We start from the raw sequence: 18,310 nt of genomic DNA, 5'->3' as shown, positions 1-18,310 counted from the left end.
GCTCCTTTTTAGTCATCTTCCATACAGCTTCGGTAGCAGCTTTGGGATCTTTAGTGTCCTTTGCGTAGATGTTAAAAGGAGCAAAACTTTGACATAATTAAAAAAAAGTTAATATTTAAAAATTAACCAAACATTTATTAATTCTTTAGCCTGGTAGAAAAAGTCAGGATTTTAAACAAGAAAATACATGATCAAAAAACCCCCCAAACCAACCACAATCAAGATCCAAGTTTAAAAAGAGCATATTTCTAGCTCTGATTGTTCCAAATATTTATATGATTATTTTGGAGATACTTAAGTGTGGGAAAGCAATAAAGAGGAAATACAAAGCAGGAGGCAGAGAGAACAAGATTTTGTAAGAAATTGCAAGAAAAATATTTTAGATTACAGTAGGGTCACTCCTGGGGGGGACGACACACAGACTAATTCTTCTTTTTAACAGCATCTAGCATTTATGCTACCACAGTACACTCTAAAAGTAACAGCTCAGCCTAGGAGGTTAATACTAACTAACTTGGTGTTTTCTCCTGCAGAACATTTATCCTGAGAACTGAAAACCCATAAAACATCCCCAGAAGTCAGGGTACACAGAAAGCTGAGCAGAGCTGGTTGTCCTCATTCCTGAAGTCCATTTGACACCCCCTCCCCACCCTCCGCTCCACCATCCAGGATAAAAAGGGTTTCTTTTATTCTAGTATACTGCTTCAGTGGTGCAGCCAAGGTTCACTGCTCTCTCTTGGTAAAAATCCAAGACTGTTTGGATCAAGGCTGTAACAGTAATGGTGCCCTGTTCATCTGTACAAAAAGAAGAGGATTTCTTTTAGGAAGATGGAGGTTCCAGTCTCATTTTCTGGAAGTGAAAAGGCCTCCACTGAGGTATGAACACTTTTTAATTTTACCTTTTTTTTTTTTTTAAATACCTCCCCCCTAACCCCAGTCACAAACAGCATTATTTGGTTTACAGAAACAAGGAACTTTCTGTTCCTTGACCTCTCATTAAGAGTGGTCTCTCAACCACAGTAGCATGTTCTTTAAACAAATCACATTCCTTTTTTTGGAATAAGATCATATTCTAATAATAGTCCAGATTATCACTTACAAGGCACAATTACTGTCCTACCCAGACTGCCAGGTAGTAATGGAGTAATATTTTTTTGGGGGGTGGGGTGGGTGGGATGTGGTTTTGGTTTTTTTTTTGTTGTTGTTTGTTGGTTTTTTTTTGTTTTGTTTGGTTTTGTTTTGGTTTTGTTGTTTTTTTATTTTAAATAGGAACAACCAAATACATGCAAATTGCAATCTACAGGCTCACTGAATAAATTCTAATGATGAGATAGGTAAGATATACAAATCATGTAACTCTGAATTCCTAAATGGAATTAATTCCTAATAAAAAAAGACGTATCTTTAGCTCTAAAAATTTCACAAAACTTAAGTTAAAAATAACGCAATTTAATGCAGCAAAAGTTTTCTTCCTCAAAAGGCAAGTAATAATGAAATGGAAGAGAGGCACAGTTTCTGATTGCTATACAGAAACAAAAGTGTTCACGCAAATGCAGGAAACAGTGCTGTTGTATTCCCTATCTAAATCTTTTAACACTTAAACCAACGCCTTCTGAGCTTTTTCTCCTCCATCATCCGGGCGCACAGCAGACATGAATAGTTCTCGATCTCTGCGCTACCAATTTTTCAAGTAAGATAGGAGTGTCCCCTCCTATAAACTGCCCTATGGCTACAGATACCACACACTGAGGTAACAGGTCATCCTGAAGTCAAATAGGAGCTAGCAGAGATAATAAAGGCTTATTAATAGCATCTTCTCACAGTTCCTTTGAAGGGACAAAAATTGGACAGTTTCATTAACAGAAATATGCAGTTGTTACCTTTTAAATAGCAGGCATGCTACTTGGCATTCTGATTCAGATCTCCCACAAGCATATGAGGAAAAATGGGTCCATGCTCCTTCAACCTTTGTATTTAAATAGATGCAGTGAATCTCAAGACCGGCCAATGTGGATCTTTTGAGTGCTGCCTGCATGCTCAGCTGAGGCATGTACATCACTCCCACATAGCCCCATACTTGAAAGGTTCAGAGGGAAGAAAATACAGAAATCACGATCTCCCTGAAGTCATCTAATTCCGCTCACAAACATATTGCATATATATATATACAATGAACACAGGCACAAATGGTTAAGAAATTAATACTTGAAAGGAAGCCTAAATGAATAATTAAGTAATTTAACATTTAAAATTACTTAAAATTTAAATATTTCACCTTCACTTTAGAATTAAAATTCTGGCAAAGCCTTTGTGAAGTAGATTTTACAAATTCTAACAGTTCAGCAAGAGACTTTGTCATTAATGTTTAGTAGATACAAATAAATTATTCATTAGTAGAACTCACATTTGGGTTTTATTATACTCCGTAAAATATACAGGAATCTCGAAGTACTGAAAGAGTGCAGGTAAATACAGTATTCAAGCAGTCACTATTTCTATGTACATGCTCATTAATTCTTCAAAAACCCCACAAAATTATCAAATAGATCAAAATATTGTCCCATGTTTCCACACTATGTTCAGAAAACCAGCTGATAATTTACAATATAATAAAGATTTCCAGTTTCACAATACAAAAAGGATAAAAAGGAAATTGGAATCAGTTTGTAGTAATTTATTTGTACTTTACCAGGACATGCAAGGATTCCTTGCATGTTCATAAACAAATCCACTTGAAAAGTAACAGTTATAGTTAAAGCAGAGCCAAATAAAGTAAATATTCATATTTAACAGACAAAACTTCAGCTTACTTATGTCAGTTTTTCATTCTTCAGGCAGTTAAAAAAACCACAGTCTGTTATAAATAATAATAATAAAAAATATTCGGGCAAGTGTGAACTACATTACAGGGACCTGTTTCTGCTGTTTATTTTCTAAATGGAGCACAACAAAGATACACAGCTCTTCCCACAGACCAGACACTGTACTTTTTTCTCTAATAGGGAAATATACTTTTAAATTCACCTCCCTCCCCTTGTAACTCCAGGATTGGGGGAAAAAAAAAGAAAGTAGTGATAGGGATATACAATTTTAATCTTACATACAAATTGATGTAAGGAAGTGGACAAATTATTCAAAAGAACTCTCAGTCACAACAGGGTTATCAAGACATTTCAATTTTTTATGCAGTTTCATGGTTTCCAAGTTACTAGCATATTTTTAAATTAAAAAAATCTCATTCCAAAACCCAAAAGTTAAAAAAAATCTAAAACTGTGCAACAATAACTGCTTCCCTCCCACATCTCCCACCCCTTCCCTTGTTTATTACACTGTACATTTTTCACCCTGACTTCACCTTGTTAGCTGGTTTAATTTTAGTATTATAAAAGTATGACAAGTTCATTTTCATTTCATCTAAATGAAAAGGAAAACAAAACTTAAAAGTACATCTGCTTTCTTTCATGGTACATTTAATAGTGTCGGAAGGCTTTCAGATGATTTAAAAAAAAAATAAATCTACATTTAAAACCAAATCTAAGCTTCTTTTCCAGAAGTAATTAAGGTTTGGTTGAAACAACTTCTCAAATAACCTATTCCAGTTTTCACAAAAACGTATTTAATAAAAAAAAAACCCTTTAAGTTATTTGGTCCTTTGGCAATTTGCAGCACAAACAATGCCTACTGTACCAAACTCATTTATTGCCTTCAAAATGCTTTTAGTTATTGATAACATTTAAATCTAGCATCCTTTGTGTTGTACAATAGTGTTGTTCATTTACATCAAGTCAGGTGCCCAGTCTGCAGAAATTACTCCCGGCACCAGAAACAGAATGGTAGAACACAGTTAAATAAAACAGTTTTGACATTCTTTTTTTTTTTTGCCATGGATTCCAAGTACTTATTCAAGAATTTATGCTTCTTCTGCAAAATATGCTCTTAAAAATCCTCCTAGAGTCTCACAGATTTTTTTTTTATATGCAATCACAATAAAAAACATCTTCTCAAAGGTCTGTCCTCTTTTTGCATCCAAACACCGATAGCTTTTTTTCAAAAGCACAAGTCTGACCTTCCAGTGTGAGGGTTCACTCTGCAGACCTACAAAACGTAGCTTCTAATAAGTCTCAGAATCTGAGTCATTGAGTTCATCTTCTTCTGTATATGGGTAGCTACCTTCCCTGCCAATATTGTTGAAAGTACAGTAAGAGCTATGGTCACTCCTCATGATTGGCAAGGAATCGAAGGTGACAGTTTTTGAGGTGTTGGTGTAATGATTAATGGCATTGAATGTAAGGGAAGGTAATGTGCTGCTCGATGAAACAGGCATCATTGTGGCCAGAATGAGAGCCAGGCAATCAGCCACATCCTTATTGGGCGCACAGGCCAAAGCTGGTGTGTAACCTAGAAAGTAAAGAAAAAATGAAACCTTCATTTAAAATAAAGACAATGTAAAAATTTCTCCAAGAACTGTCATCTTTCAGCTGCAAAAGTATTTTATATTGCTTAGTTCTGCACTGTTTAAAAAAAAAAATCAAACCATAAAATTAAATGCATTATCAATTAGAATTGTTTAGCTTTCAGTTACAAAAACAACCCAGAAGTTAGTGGGCTTTGGAACAGAGATGCAATTGTTTTGTTAAGCACAGTCAAGACACTCTAGGCCAGTGAGAAAAGTCTGGATTTGAAAATAGTGAGGAAGTCACCTGGCTGAGGAGGGACAGCTAATGGCAGCCAACAGTGGCCGGTGAAGGCATTTGCTAGGCAGCCACTGCAGAAACTGCAGCTCAACACGTTAACTATTTCTTCATCCAGAAACTTCCATATAGCTGTTCATCACAGACAGTTATTTTAATAGGATTGTCCTATCTCAGTAACAAGCTGGCTAAAGTATCAGGGCCAGTTAATTGAAAAGGCAGAGTATACAATTTCAATCAACCTACACTTTGTTACAACGTACAGTAACAAACTATAAAGCCAATAGGACTATAAAGGCTAGGACTTGCAGAGAGAAACTACACCTCTTGGTTGCCCAGCTGGTCCAAGCCAAACTCCTCCTTCCAGGCAATGCTACTGTGACAACCCCCAAACGCAGGACAACTCGGGCTGTGGAATGATTTGCCGTCAGGTCATGTAGCTGCGAAGTCTCCTCTGGGTAATTGCGGCTCTCGTAATCCGCCAACATTTCTCCTTTTGCAGCTTCCCCCTTCCCTATGTACTTGCCTCTACTCATTAAATGTCAAGAAAAACACTTCAGATTCTCCTCAGTGGAGATCTGTGCATTGCTCCTGTCTCTGGCTTTAAAAAGGCTTAATCCTTCAGCAAGACCCCTGAAGTTGTGGCACAGGTCTCAGGGTGTATCTGCAACAATGAGGCACTGCAACTGGTGGTGACAAGAGCAGCGCTAGAAGCAGGGCAGTCACATAAGTACAACCACAGATAACAGCTAATTCTGCTGCCAAGACCAAAGTCAGTTCCCTCCACCTGGCTCCACTCAGAGGCAGATGGCCAGATCACCTTGTAGCACCCTTGCAGTATCTCTCACTGCATGCGATAGGTATGTCCACAATGAACTGAACAGGAAGGCTCACGTTCAGGTAACATTTGGAAGTCTGAAGTCCTGCACTACGCCCAGTCCACAACATAAAGGTGTACAACATCCAGGTAAAAAGCACACAAGTAATTTTAAATAATAGATGGCTTTAAAGCAAACCGCATATGATGGATTTCTATTCAGACCTTAGGAAGGCATGGAAAATGAGGCGATGCCTGTTCTGCCAGCAAGTGTTTCAACTACTAAGATATCATCTTTACTGTAGAAGTAGATCCAGGACAAGTGTTAGGCTACAGCTCAGGAGTAGTTACTGTGTGGTACAATTGCACAGAAGTTTTAAACAAGTAGGCACACTGTGGAAAATAACTGTGGCTAGAAATTAAGAAAACAGCAAGCAGGGGACAGACAATCTTGCATTTGAACTACTACTTGCTCAGGACAGACCTTGTGCTTGATGCTTGGAACAGAGTAAGACAACAGTCCCTGCCCAAAGGAGCATACAATCCAAGGAAACACACAGATAATTCAAGCACAAAACGCACCAGCTGACCATGCGATAGGGCCGTACAGAAGTGCAGCGCAGCAGATGTTTTCATTGTTAGTAAGGTATCACAGCACTTAAACAGCTCAGAGTTAACAGTGACAGTCTGCAGAAGAGATACATTTTGAGAGGATTCAGAAGCAAGGGCCAGAGCTTGCTACACTCGGATGAAGACTGCATTTCAGGCATGTCAGGCAGAACAGAAGGATCAGCATTGATACTCAAATGCACACAATTTAATATCTACAGTTGCTGGAGATTATATGAAGGTAAGAAGACACACAAATTAAGTTTATTCAAGCTGGCCATACTCAATCAACACCATTTTTTTCACTAACATGATTTGATAAAAGCTCAAAGAAGAAAAACGAGCAGTCACCAGCTACCTTTGAGCATCCCAGTTCATCATAAAAAACATTAAAGGCCAACATAAAAATTAAATAGATTATTTGCTTCTTTTAAAAGGTCTCTAAAAACAGTATTTATACTAATATTCGACTGTAGATCTTAAGCTTCTGGCTTTCATAACTAGAAATGAAAGATCACAGTTTTATTCTTGCCTTAGATATAGCAAAATGAAGTAACTGCTTGCACCATGTAAGACTGACATCTGCATCCTCCACCACTGTATTTTTGTCTATATTACCTTAAAACTGTAAGAACAAATTGTATTTTTATGTCCCTTAAACAACTGCAAACTGATCATTCATATGCCAGGGCAACAATAGGTGTAAATACTTTAAATGTTGTTTTAATAAGATGTTGGTAAAGGTACCAACTTCACTGAAATACTCTTACTCATTTCTCATATAATGTTCCCCCATAGTATGTACTTGTATTTGCATAAACTTTCAAAGGACAAAAAAAAAAAAAAATAATCACTCTCTTAATTTATATACAGGGCAACAGAAGCAGTGAGGTGAAGCAGCTTCCTTGCACAACAGAAAACAGAGACTAAGTGGTGGACGCTGACTTAAGACCAGGGCTGCCCCTGCCCAAATGCAGAGCTGCTCACTCCCCTGGGGCTTGAAAATTTCTGTGAGGGTGCCTACAGGAAAATCAGAGGCTTATTAATGTGGTCAGTGCAAAGACAGTTCTCAAGATAAACTGAATGAAGTCTTATGCTTGGGAAAGAGAAGAAAGTCATCTGAGGTGTGAGTCATCTTGTAAACATTTACAAGAAAAATTCCTTCCAGAAAACTGGAGGTCTCCAATATTATAAGCCAGAAATATGAGTAAAGGAAGGCTTGGAAAAGAACTAGACAATAAAATATTTTTTTCCTCCCCTCTTTTTTTTTTTTTTTTAAAAAGCTTGAAAGTCCAATCATCAGTATAATGATGAATCTAGAAAATAAGAGAAACCTCCACGCTATGTCAGTCTCTGGAGTTAGAGAATGCCTCCTCTCACTACTGTGGCACACATTAATATGACAACTGAAATACAGACCGTATCAGGAAACTTAGCTAGCCTAGTAAGTTAAATAGTGGGGAAAAAAACCCAAAAGAAAAACCCCCAAACTTGAAAAGTGGGTTGAGTGACCAAAACTAAAACTTCAGCTGGTGTCAAATAATAGAAAAAGCTAGTAACTTCTTTTAAGACAGGTAAACTTGCATAAATAATGTAAATTTCAACAGCATTTTTGTGGATGCAAGTGATGGCAAAGTTTCATCAAGACGGGTGTGGAAACATGGCAAAAGAACTGAAAGATTTGAGTGAGAAATGATACAGAACTGAGAACGAACCTCCAACATGAGTACTTTTGGGAAATATACCGGACAGTTAATTTGCTGTTTCAGTTGCATTTAATCTTTTGAAAACCAAGAGGATTATATTTATTCCAAAGACATTAGTTCTTAACATCTGTCATTGTTTAACCCCAGCCAGCAACTAAGCACTATGCAGCTGCTCACTCACTCCTCCCCCCTCCCAGCGGGATGGGGAGGAAAATGGAGAAAAAGTAAAACTTGTGGGTTGAGGTAAGAATGGTTTCATAACTAAAGTAAAATAAAATATAATAATACTAAATGTAATAACAATAATAATGAATAGTTTTTAAAAAGAGAGAGAGAGAGAAATAAAACCTAAGAAAATAGAAGTGATACACAATGCAATTGCTCACCACTGGCTGACCAATGCCCGAGCAGCGATCTGGCCAACTTCCCCTAGTTTATATACTGAGCCTGACGTTCTATGGTATGGAATATTTCTTTGGCTAGCTCAGGTCAGCTGTCCTGGCCATGCTCCCTCCCAGCTTCTTGTATACCTGCTTGCTGGCAGAGCATGGGAAACTGAAAAATCCTTAACTTAGGATAAGCGCTACTTAGCGACAACTAAACATCAGTGTGTTATCAACATTATTCTCACCTAAATCCAAAATGCACTGTGCCAGCTACTACAAAAAAATTTAACTCCATCCCAGCCGAAGCCAGGATAACATCTCAAAAAGTGATCTCATCACATTAAGAGATGCTCTGTAACAAAAGCAGTATGACTTCAAATCTAGAGTTTTAAGTATCTTATAAATTATTTCTAAGCTGAAAAGCAGAGAACTGATGTGATTTTTTTCAAAGCTCATGTTTTTCAATAATTTTCTGTAGCCCAGATACAGCAGCAGAGGACTACAAAGTAGTTTTAGATAGATATAGATACAAATAGAGACTGCTTGTAAAAAAGGTCAGTGCAGCCTTTATAGAAAGGGACAACTTCAAAGACAAAAAGGAGATCACCACCCCATACCAGCTGAGGTTCTGTTTACACGTTCTGTGTATCAAGACATGCTTCCATGTAAAACACTAACTCAGACTTTACCTCCAATTTCATCCAATTCTATCTGAAATGCCAAGTTTGCGTGACAGATCACTGTACTTATCTGAGCTATCCTTAAAGTAAGAGAATGTCAGTATTGTGATGTAAAATATTCCAGCGCCTATTTCTTCAGTCTGCTTTGCTAAACAGATAGCTTTCACCCCCCTAAATACACGAATCATACTCTTTTAAGCCTTTCTAATTAAAAAAAGAGAATAAAAATCAAAGTTCCTCCTAGATTTTTACTTTATTAGAATTACATAAATGTATGCAATTCTTCTTTTCTTTAGAAACACTTACACTCCAGCAGTTGATGCTAAAATCAAAGGCAAGGAGACCTAAAGCAGAACCTGGCTATAACTACTGCCAGCTTTTCCACTTAATATGAGAGGTACACTATGGAAATCAAGACAACTTTTGCAACAGGTTTAGCAAGCCTGCTGACATACTAATACTTCTAAGAATTAAGAAAAAATTAGTGACAGGTGAAACAGATTGATAAATCCCATGCAAGTTTCCCTTCCTCTCTCTCAACTTAAAGTATTCATCACTTTCACATACTGCACTTTAAGCTGGCATATTTATCCAACAGAAGAAGAATTCATTATGAATATTCTCAAGGCTGCTTAAAATTTTATAAAGAAAACAATTGCTATTAGAAAGAAAAGAACCACAGTGAGGAACAAGATTAGGTAGCACTGAAGAGTTACTTTAAAATTTAAAATATGAACAGAAATAAAAGAAAGTTTTAACATGTTGCAGTTAGATCCCCAGGCTGCCAGAGAACTGCGTCTTCTATACAAATGACATTTTTCTCTGTTATGTCAAAGATCCACCCTAACAAGGGACTGGCTGGCAGCACATGGAAAGCCCACAAACCATACAAACACCTCCAGTTAACATACTTGTGATGAGAAACAGAAATCAAAAAGATGCTTTCCAATCTTTTCATTTGAGGGAGTTTCATTTAGCAGTTACCCTTGTACTTTATTCAGTTATTCCTTGTATTTTAGGCAAGGAATGATCTTTAAGTCACCCATGTCACTTTAAGCAGTGTAATTTGAGAAACACACGAAGAAAGTCACAGTAAACATTAGGAGAGGAAAAACTTTCTGAACTGGAAATATAATGAGAGCTATTAATTAGGTGCATCCCTTCCGGAAAAACGAACAAAACCGCTAAAAACCAACAAAACAAAAAAGCACCACACCCCCCCCCCTCAAACCCCAGCTACTGCTTTCATTGAAGACACCTCAGGGTATGGCATAAGAGCAGGAGCTCTTACACTTCTAAAAGCACAGCTTCGGAGGACCATAGATGTCTTGCATGAAAATATGCAAATAAGAAGTCAATAGATCAAATTTTCTTTTGTTCTTACAAGGTATAGGATTTAGTCTCTGTGAAAAAGCAGTTACTTTTTCTGACTTCTATATGCCAAAAAACTCTAAGGAGCCAGAAGCTTGAGACCAGTAACTGAGAGCTGTAATTCATACTTGCTTTTAAAAGCTAACACCCACACACCTACCGTAACAAAATGAATGGCAATTCAATTCAGCTTCTTAATAGCTGAAAGTTACATTTTACTCTGAGCATTATGTTTTTCTGACCCCTTTCAGCATGCTAAAGCTAGTGTATTTATAGGCTATACACTATAAACTACAAATGCAAACTAAACATTTCTATGCCGTGACCTGCGTTGCTCTGAAAGTTTTCACTCTCCTTACACTTCTGCTGCTTTGCTAAAATGACCCATCACCAACACTTTTTTTTTCTATGGGGGAACCTACTGCAAGGCTCATACAAATTTTCCAAAGGGTTATTGCTTTTCAGTGAGGTGAGTTTAAAACCACAGTTCCTTATGGCCAAACAAAGTTAAATTTTTCTTACCATTTTCATCTACAGCAAGTACACTTGCTCCCTTCCCTAAAAGCTCTTGAACTACAACCGTTAGTCCATTCCGAGCAGCAACATGCAGAGGTCTGTGAAGACAAGCAAACTCATATGTAAACCTTAGAACAAGATATTAAGTGAGATAGGTAGCTTGCATCTAGTTAAATGACTATTAAAGTATTTATAATTGTATGTTATTTACACATTATATAGATATTGTAGATAGAACAATTAAGATGGGAAAACCAGCAAATGTCTCATTATCTTATTGCAAAGAAACTGTACAGTAACAATTGAGCACTTTCTTCTTTTTATGGCACCACACATTGAAGAAGTAGCTACTAGAAAGACCTGCCTGCTTATGAACTTTATCATGTTAAAAAGTTAGAAACATCTAGTACCCTACTCTTGATAAATCCTTCACTGAACTGTTGTAACAGATACTGTCACACCTGAGTTACTACATATCACTGGCAATAATCATTAGAATACTAACAGCAGAATGGTAGTCATATTCTATTGCATGTAAATGCTTCTAAGAGATGCAGAAGCATTTAATCAATCTGCCTTTTAGAAACAGCTACATTCCATTGTGACTAGAGATAAAAAAAAAATTTTAGAGTATAATGCATGAAGCAAGAAAAGCAGATTACTTTTCAAAACCTCAAACTATTAACCATAACTCTGTTTTGCAGTGACTTATGAATCAAGGAAAGTGTAGCTTTACCTCAAATATTCTAATTATATCCTTTTCAAATGCAACCATTTTCCACAACTGGTTCCCACTGGCTTAAATAAAACCCTACCACCACTCAGCAGAAAACAGAATAATCAGCTTACTTCCCTTCTGCTTTATATTGCTCTCCAATCATTTTGAGATTCTTAAAATTGTTTTAATTAACTGTGAACTATGTTTTCATTTGGAAACAAGCACCTTACTTAGAAACCAGAAATGCAAAAGATACAAATAGGAGCAGCTGTATCTGTGGTGCTTACATTAAAGTATTGAAATTAAAGAACTACTGCACACCACAGATATACTGAAAAATGTACTGTAACTATAATATTTTTAATATTAGAGGCCAACAATTTTAATGGTTATCTTGCCACACTGTAGGACATTGTTTAAGCTATTTAGGAAGTCAGTTTAGTTATTAAAAAACATTTGCTAAACCAGTGATATTTTAAACAACTGTTAAAACCTTGCAATTTATATAAACATTTCATGGAGGTGCAAATATGTACCTATTTTTCTCTATGACATCTCTTGATCAGACTATATAAGCCAAGGCATGTAGGTGGAATTACATGAGCCTGTGGTAGCACACTTTCTCACTTCTGTTCCCATCTTGTTTTTGCTATTCCTTCTCTCAAAACATCCCTGCTTCAAGGCAGAAATAAGGCAATCAATCCCTTTCCTGCTTTCTGGTTATTTCATGCTGCCTGAGGTGCACCCTGGCGAACAGCAAGAGCAGCAGCAGAAGTCTTACTATCTTAACTCCTCAGTTCAAGCAGATCTCTGGAAATAGTTGGAAGAACTGTAGGAGTTTGAACATGACAGATTCCAGAAGGGATGTAAGGCCAGAGAAATACATGAGTTGCTGTGATAGCATTATTAAAGCAGTCTAATAATTCATGTACATAACTCAGCTACATATCAGGTGTCAAATGCAGAAGAGTAATTTTAATAGCCCATCCCGATATATATTCCCCAGTATGACATACCACTACATTTTGAAGTTTTCCTTATGATTTGGCTAACAAGATAGGCTTAATTCTAATTGAGAGAAGATCTTCAGGAAGCATTACGAATACTGTATTCTCCATAATATTTAATAGAAAATGGTCTTTCATCCTAGTAGGAATAGGTGTCTTTTGCTAACAGAAAGCATGCTGCAGAATAAAAACATACTTTAGCTAGCTTTGAAGAGCAAGTCTAGAACGAGGTAATCTCAGTGGATTGCAGTAATTCCACACAGGATTCCCTGAATCACAATACTGTTGAGATTTATTTATCATCCCTTTTACCCAGCTAGAACTAGAGCTTTAAGCACGAGCAAAACACTGTTTCACTTCAAGTCGGTTCAACTCTTGGTACCTATTAAGCAATTAAAATTCAACCAGTGTGGAAAAAAATTCTGAAAACTATTCCTCTCTATAAGCAAGACACACCCCAAAACCTCATCTGTAAAACACACTCACTGCTGATACGTACGTTTGCAAGGCTGCATTGGTGGCATTGATGAGGTTTCTATCCGTAATCTTCTCCAGTATTAACAAGGCACTAGTTTCATGACCCTTAATACAGAACAAAAATCTGTCACATACCAAATAGTCTTCAAAAATTGCTTTGAATGCCTTTTCAAAGTAACAAGTTAGTATTTGCAAACAGTGCTTGATAACACAAAGCTCAGCACTGGTAAGTCAGACTACACACACACCTTGCTGCAAGCCAAATGGAGTGCTGTGTTCTTAGAACTGTCTTGCAAAGTCAGATCAGCTTTAGCACTGCTAACCAGCACCTCTGGGGAAATAAAGATTTGTATTAAGTAAAAGCATATTTCTTAAAGTCTTAATGGCTTACATTTGTGCAAAATGAAAACATAATTTTTACAAAATATATCCACAAGAATGTTAAATATAAGGCAACTTTACCCATATTAACAAACCTAAGAGCAGGAATATATAAAACTTTCTCTTTACCAACTGTATTCGTCTGTCCATTTTCTGCAGCCATCATTAAAGGTGTTTTCCCAGAAGAATCTACAGCATTTACTTGAGCATTGTGACTGAGCAGAAGCTGTAGACACTCAACGTGATCTGTAAAAGCTGCTGCATGAAGAGGAGTTCTACAACAGATCAAAAGACAATATGGCCTTTTCAGACATGCTTTCTACTTTATTCAAAGAGGCATCCTGACTGTGATCCTGCAGATACAAAAGACTGGGCAGTCCCTCCCACTGATCCTTTGACATTAGTATTGCTGGAGTTGTGACTGCTGCCTTTAGAAAGTCACCTTCAAGTTTCAAATAATTGCCTCTGTGTAGTTTAGTAATAGAGATACAATTTGATTCAGAAAAAAAAAAAACCCGCATAAAATTACTACCCACAAAGTGACACTATTTAAAACATGCTCAAACTTGCCTATATAATAAAAAGCCAATTCAAGTTTATTGAATCAGAAAAGGATTTTTAAAAAATCTAAAATTTATTTCTAGCACAGAAAAAAAAAAACCTTCAAAGAATAAAAACAGGGTGAAGGGAGAATTAACATTCAGTAGCAAATACAAAAAACCCAAATAATTGTAGAATTTCGCAGAGCCACTCTATTACATTACAAACACTCTTCCACCGTGCATTTACACTCTTACCTTCCCTTCGAATCTGTTGAATTTACAATACCAGCACCTAGTGTATCAATTAACATTTCTGCAGCACCTTCATTGTCATTTATCCTATAATGAATTAAACAGGCTGTTATTTACAGAATGATAAATCTTTTGTTAAATACAGCAATGAAATCTATGAAGAATAATTTTGCACTTCCTTACACAGCACAATGCAATGGACTGAAAGAATTTCCTTCCATTTTCTGGAAAACTTCCTGTTCCAGGAGGAGCTCTACACAACTGTCATGACCTAAAGCAAATGTAAGAGTTACATATTAAAAAAAAAAAAAAAAAGTAAAAGGTCTATTTATGGATTACAACAAAAAATAGGTCTCTAAATTAGATTAGGAATATTTTATTTAAAAGTTTCAAAGACACACTGGTTATATTTGATAGGGCTACATTTAGGAACCAAGACATTTTTAGAATCCTGAAAATCAAACTGACATTCAGCACTGTAAACTTCATGAAATTTACAAGGGATCTAATGCTATCTGAAGAACATCCAGAACGCTTAATTTAGTTCTTTACACCTCCATGTTTCAAACTCTGCTGCACATTCACCACTTGGTTTACATGAAACCGTCTCCACCATTCGAGGGTTATTTTTGTTCCACTGTCTTGTTGAACCCAGAGAAAAAACAAGTTGATAGTCATAACAAAAGCTTAAAAAGAACATGTTCAGCCTATCGTACTATTATTTTCAAAATTCTATAGCCTACTGCTGTACAGGTAGCTAACAACTGTAACTATCTGATTGATCTTCGATGCGCATATGGAGGGAACCTTAGGTCAATATTCACCGATGTTTGAAGATCTGTATTTTCACAAGCCCTGTCAAATTTTCATTTTACAAATCACACTGTGGTCACTGTGAAAATGGACCAAGGTGTAAGAGTTTAATTTTATAAATGTGATAAAGAGATGTTATTCTAGTTCAAGTTATCAGTGTATTGCCCAGTTGCTTCAGCTGTGAAAACAGTCTAGTTAGTTAGTTACTCACTTAAAAATAACTGATAAAATGAAGCTCTAAACCCATACTTCTTGATCTTTCTCTATCACGTGACTCAGAAGTGAAATAAATGAGAAACTCTACTATGTTGGAAATGAACACATTGAACAAAATCTTTAGCAAAGTTGCTGAATGAATTTCCTACCTTCTAAGGCCTCCCTCACCCCCAAATCCAAGAAAAGTATCAGTGAAGAAAAAGATCAGCAAATAAAAAAATAAATTCTTATTGAATCACTTTTATATGCTTTAGCTTCTTGTGCCTATGAAGTTTTATTTGAAGCAAGTTTAAAAAAAATCTGAAACCATTCCTCCCAAGACTCCCTGTGAAGATTATTTTTTGGGGATATGTGGCAGATTTCTATTCACAAGTACTATGCTGAATTTCTTGAAAGACTCCTTGAGGCATAAAACTAAGAAGGCAGTTTATAACAAGAATGTAGTGCAAAAATAAACACCTCATATTATGTATTAGATGTTTACTGCATTCTCCCTCAAGATATCATGTCCCTTACATTGACTAATATGAACTGAAAGAGGACAGACTTTACACGTTGCTTTTATAAGTAGTAAAATTTTTTATCTCATTATCAACAAATACATTTAGACCTGTATTTTAATGTCTTTTACCATTATAGCAGGCCCAATGTAGTGATGTATAGCCGTGATTGTCTGCTATTGCAGGTACTGCATCCACAGATGTAGCTGACTGCAGGAGAGCTCCTAGAACACCTATATGTCCACATGCAGCTGACAAGTGTATAGGGGTTCGCCCCCTACAGTCTCGTAATAAGGACTTAGCACCATGTTGAAGCAATGCTTCCACACATTCTTCATGCCCAGTAACTGCCTGTGAGAGATGAGACAGGAAATAGCAAGTTTGCAAATATTCATGTATATAAGCCAGGGTGTATAACTAAAGCAAGCAAACTCCAGGCAATTTCTTATGTTTTTAAGTAATAAACGAATTGCTTAAGCACAGTTGTTATTTTTATTCCTGGAAACAGCAATTCTGTTGGAAAAAAAGCAATGTATTATAAAATCGATGACAGAATAATTTCCTGGAGTAACACTGAATGAACTGCTAATCTCTAGGCTCATTCAATTGTCTTATCTGGCAGAGATTATAAAAAAACAATTTTGGCATATGGAATGCATCATGCTTTTCTTCCTCCCATTACCACTACCCCCACCCCATAACAAAAAGCTGTACTCTGGGACCTCTCCAGTCAACACTTCACAGCAAGATTAAGAGACTCTAGAAGTCCAAAAGAATTCTGAGGGTACGCAGCATACAGGCAAAAGCTAGCCTTCTGAAACTAAAGTGACAATTAAAAACTAAGAATGGCAAGATGAGAATAATGAGAAATTCATTAACACTACATCTTGAGTCTGTATTTGAAATTAATATGTATAAAACTGCAAAGGACAGAAAAGGAATATTCTCTTACCCCTCTATGCAATGCTGTCCTTCCCCACTTATCTTTGGCATCTACATTTGCTCCTTTGTTAAGGAGTGAATAAACACAGTCGGTGTGCCCATTGAGAACTGACAACATCAGAGGAGTCCTAAGCAGAGAGTGAAATAAAGGGTAATCTACATGGAAATTTAACAGACTAGCACTCAGCTGAAATATAACACCTACCACCCTTCTGGACAATGCTGTTAACATTCATATCATCAATGATCTTCTCTAGCACTACTTTCACTCCGAGAATGCCACTCATACTTGCTTTTTAGTTTCAAGAAAATAAGTTAATATACCCTAATTCAGAAGTCCCGATTAAGTTATTAGAATCCATTTTTTCAGCATTTGGGCAGTAAGACACATTTTAGTTTCCTCCCAACTCAACAAGAACATTTTTCTCCACCAACATTATGTTTATTGCAAAATACAGAGTTGCATTTGTCCTAGTTCAAATACCATCTCCCCTTAAATTAATAAATTAAAAATCACCAATGTAAAATATTTAGCTTTTCATTTTATAAAATGCAGTAACTTGTGAAGAACAGAATGTGTATCATTTAAACTCACTGTCCATTTCCATCTTGAATGTCCACTGCATTCTGTGGTTCTGCATTTCCTATCAATAGCCGCAAACATTCCGAGTGACCATTTGTAGCTGTAAAACATAAAAATCCGAGTTTAACATGAACTGCATTTGAGTATACAGCTCAAACAGAACAGTAACCTGCTCAGACTAAAGCTTGTTAGCTTGAGAACCCACTGTACAGCTTTACCATTTTTATAGCTTAAATTATAAACAAAAAATATGAACACTAGAAAGTTATTGCAGAAATCAGGCATTCTCAACTGTACAGCATTAAAAGTAATTGATTCCAACTGTCAATTGCCAACATGTATGTTTTTTACATATAAATGAGATTGCACACATTAAGTGTAATTAGAATATATGCTTATACAACATCTATAAGAAGTAATCATTAAATATAGTAATTAGCATAATTTTGGCTTGTTTTAAGGCACAGGTAAACACGTACCTAGCCAATCATACACAGATTTTGTTAGCAAGTGTAGCATGTGCATAGTTATGAAATAATAACTGAAATCACATTTAGAAAGAGATAAGAAAATATAAAGCATACAAGTAATTAACCAAGCAGTTAAAAAAAAAGGGGGTCGGGGGGTGAAGAAAAGAAATGAAAAATTGAGAAATCACATTTAAATACAACCCGTGAAAGATAAATGATTGCTTGTTGGAGGGGAAATTATTTCTGACACACAGCTGCTGCATTCAGTCCACATAAGAACAGTGACAATTCATACTTCTCTAGCTGACAGAAGTGCTAACAGAAGTTAGGAGAAGCTAAATCAAATAGAAAAATACGGCTTGTGCTCATAGACAACAAATTAAGTGGTTAGAATGATGACGTTTTGTACATAATGCTCTTTTTACTGCAACATTTCTATAACACCATAACTATAAATGTCAATTTAAATAAATCTATTTTCAAAGGGAGGAAAAAAATAAGACTGTATATGAATGTTAGACTTTGAGAAAGGTTTATAGAAGTTTTCTAGGAAACACAGAAAATATTGCAAAGGATTGCTGTTATTTTGAAAATACTCAGGAGTCATTTAAATCCTTGGAAAAAACCCAAAGT

General features: G+C 36.2%; 2 protein-coding genes across 5 annotated transcripts in view; one reads left to right on the top strand and one right to left on the bottom strand.

Annotated features, from left to right (window-relative positions):
- Positions 1-1,146, top strand: part of BTD (biotinidase) — a 68,810-nt gene extending 67,664 nt beyond the window's left edge. The window contains exon 4 of one of the 2 annotated variants that reach the window (XM_049799240.1): positions 696-1,146. In XM_049799240.1, the coding sequence (XP_049655197.1) occupies positions 696-743 (48 nt within the window). In that variant the 3' untranslated portion in view covers positions 744-1,146. The other variant, XM_049799241.1, reaches the window with a different exon arrangement.
- Positions 1,147-3,988: 2,842 nt separating this feature from the next.
- ANKRD28 (ankyrin repeat domain 28) overlaps positions 3,989-18,310 on the bottom strand; it is a 126,898-nt gene continuing 112,576 nt past the window's right edge. For all 3 annotated transcript variants that reach the window (XM_049798090.1, XM_049798089.1, XM_049798088.1), the window contains 10 exons: positions 17,220-17,307; positions 16,635-16,752; positions 15,814-16,033; positions 14,337-14,424; positions 14,157-14,240; positions 13,489-13,634; positions 13,227-13,309; positions 13,001-13,083; positions 10,783-10,874; positions 3,989-4,398 (listed from right to left, as the gene is read on the bottom strand). In XM_049798090.1, the coding sequence (XP_049654047.1) occupies positions 4,112-4,398; positions 10,783-10,874; positions 13,001-13,083; positions 13,227-13,309; positions 13,489-13,634; positions 14,157-14,240; positions 14,337-14,424; positions 15,814-16,033; positions 16,635-16,752; positions 17,220-17,307 (1,289 nt within the window). In that variant the 3' untranslated portion in view covers positions 3,989-4,111. The remainder of the gene's footprint in view (positions 4,399-10,782; positions 10,875-13,000; positions 13,084-13,226; positions 13,310-13,488; positions 13,635-14,156; positions 14,241-14,336; positions 14,425-15,813; positions 16,034-16,634; positions 16,753-17,219; positions 17,308-18,310) is intronic.

The sequence above is a fragment of the Accipiter gentilis genome, chromosome 4 (genome assembly GCF_929443795.1).
Source record: "Accipiter gentilis chromosome 4, bAccGen1.1, whole genome shotgun sequence".
Classification (NCBI taxonomy): Eukaryota; Metazoa; Chordata; class Aves; order Accipitriformes; family Accipitridae; genus Astur; species Astur gentilis.
This window is presented reverse-complemented; position numbering and strand designations above follow the sequence as displayed.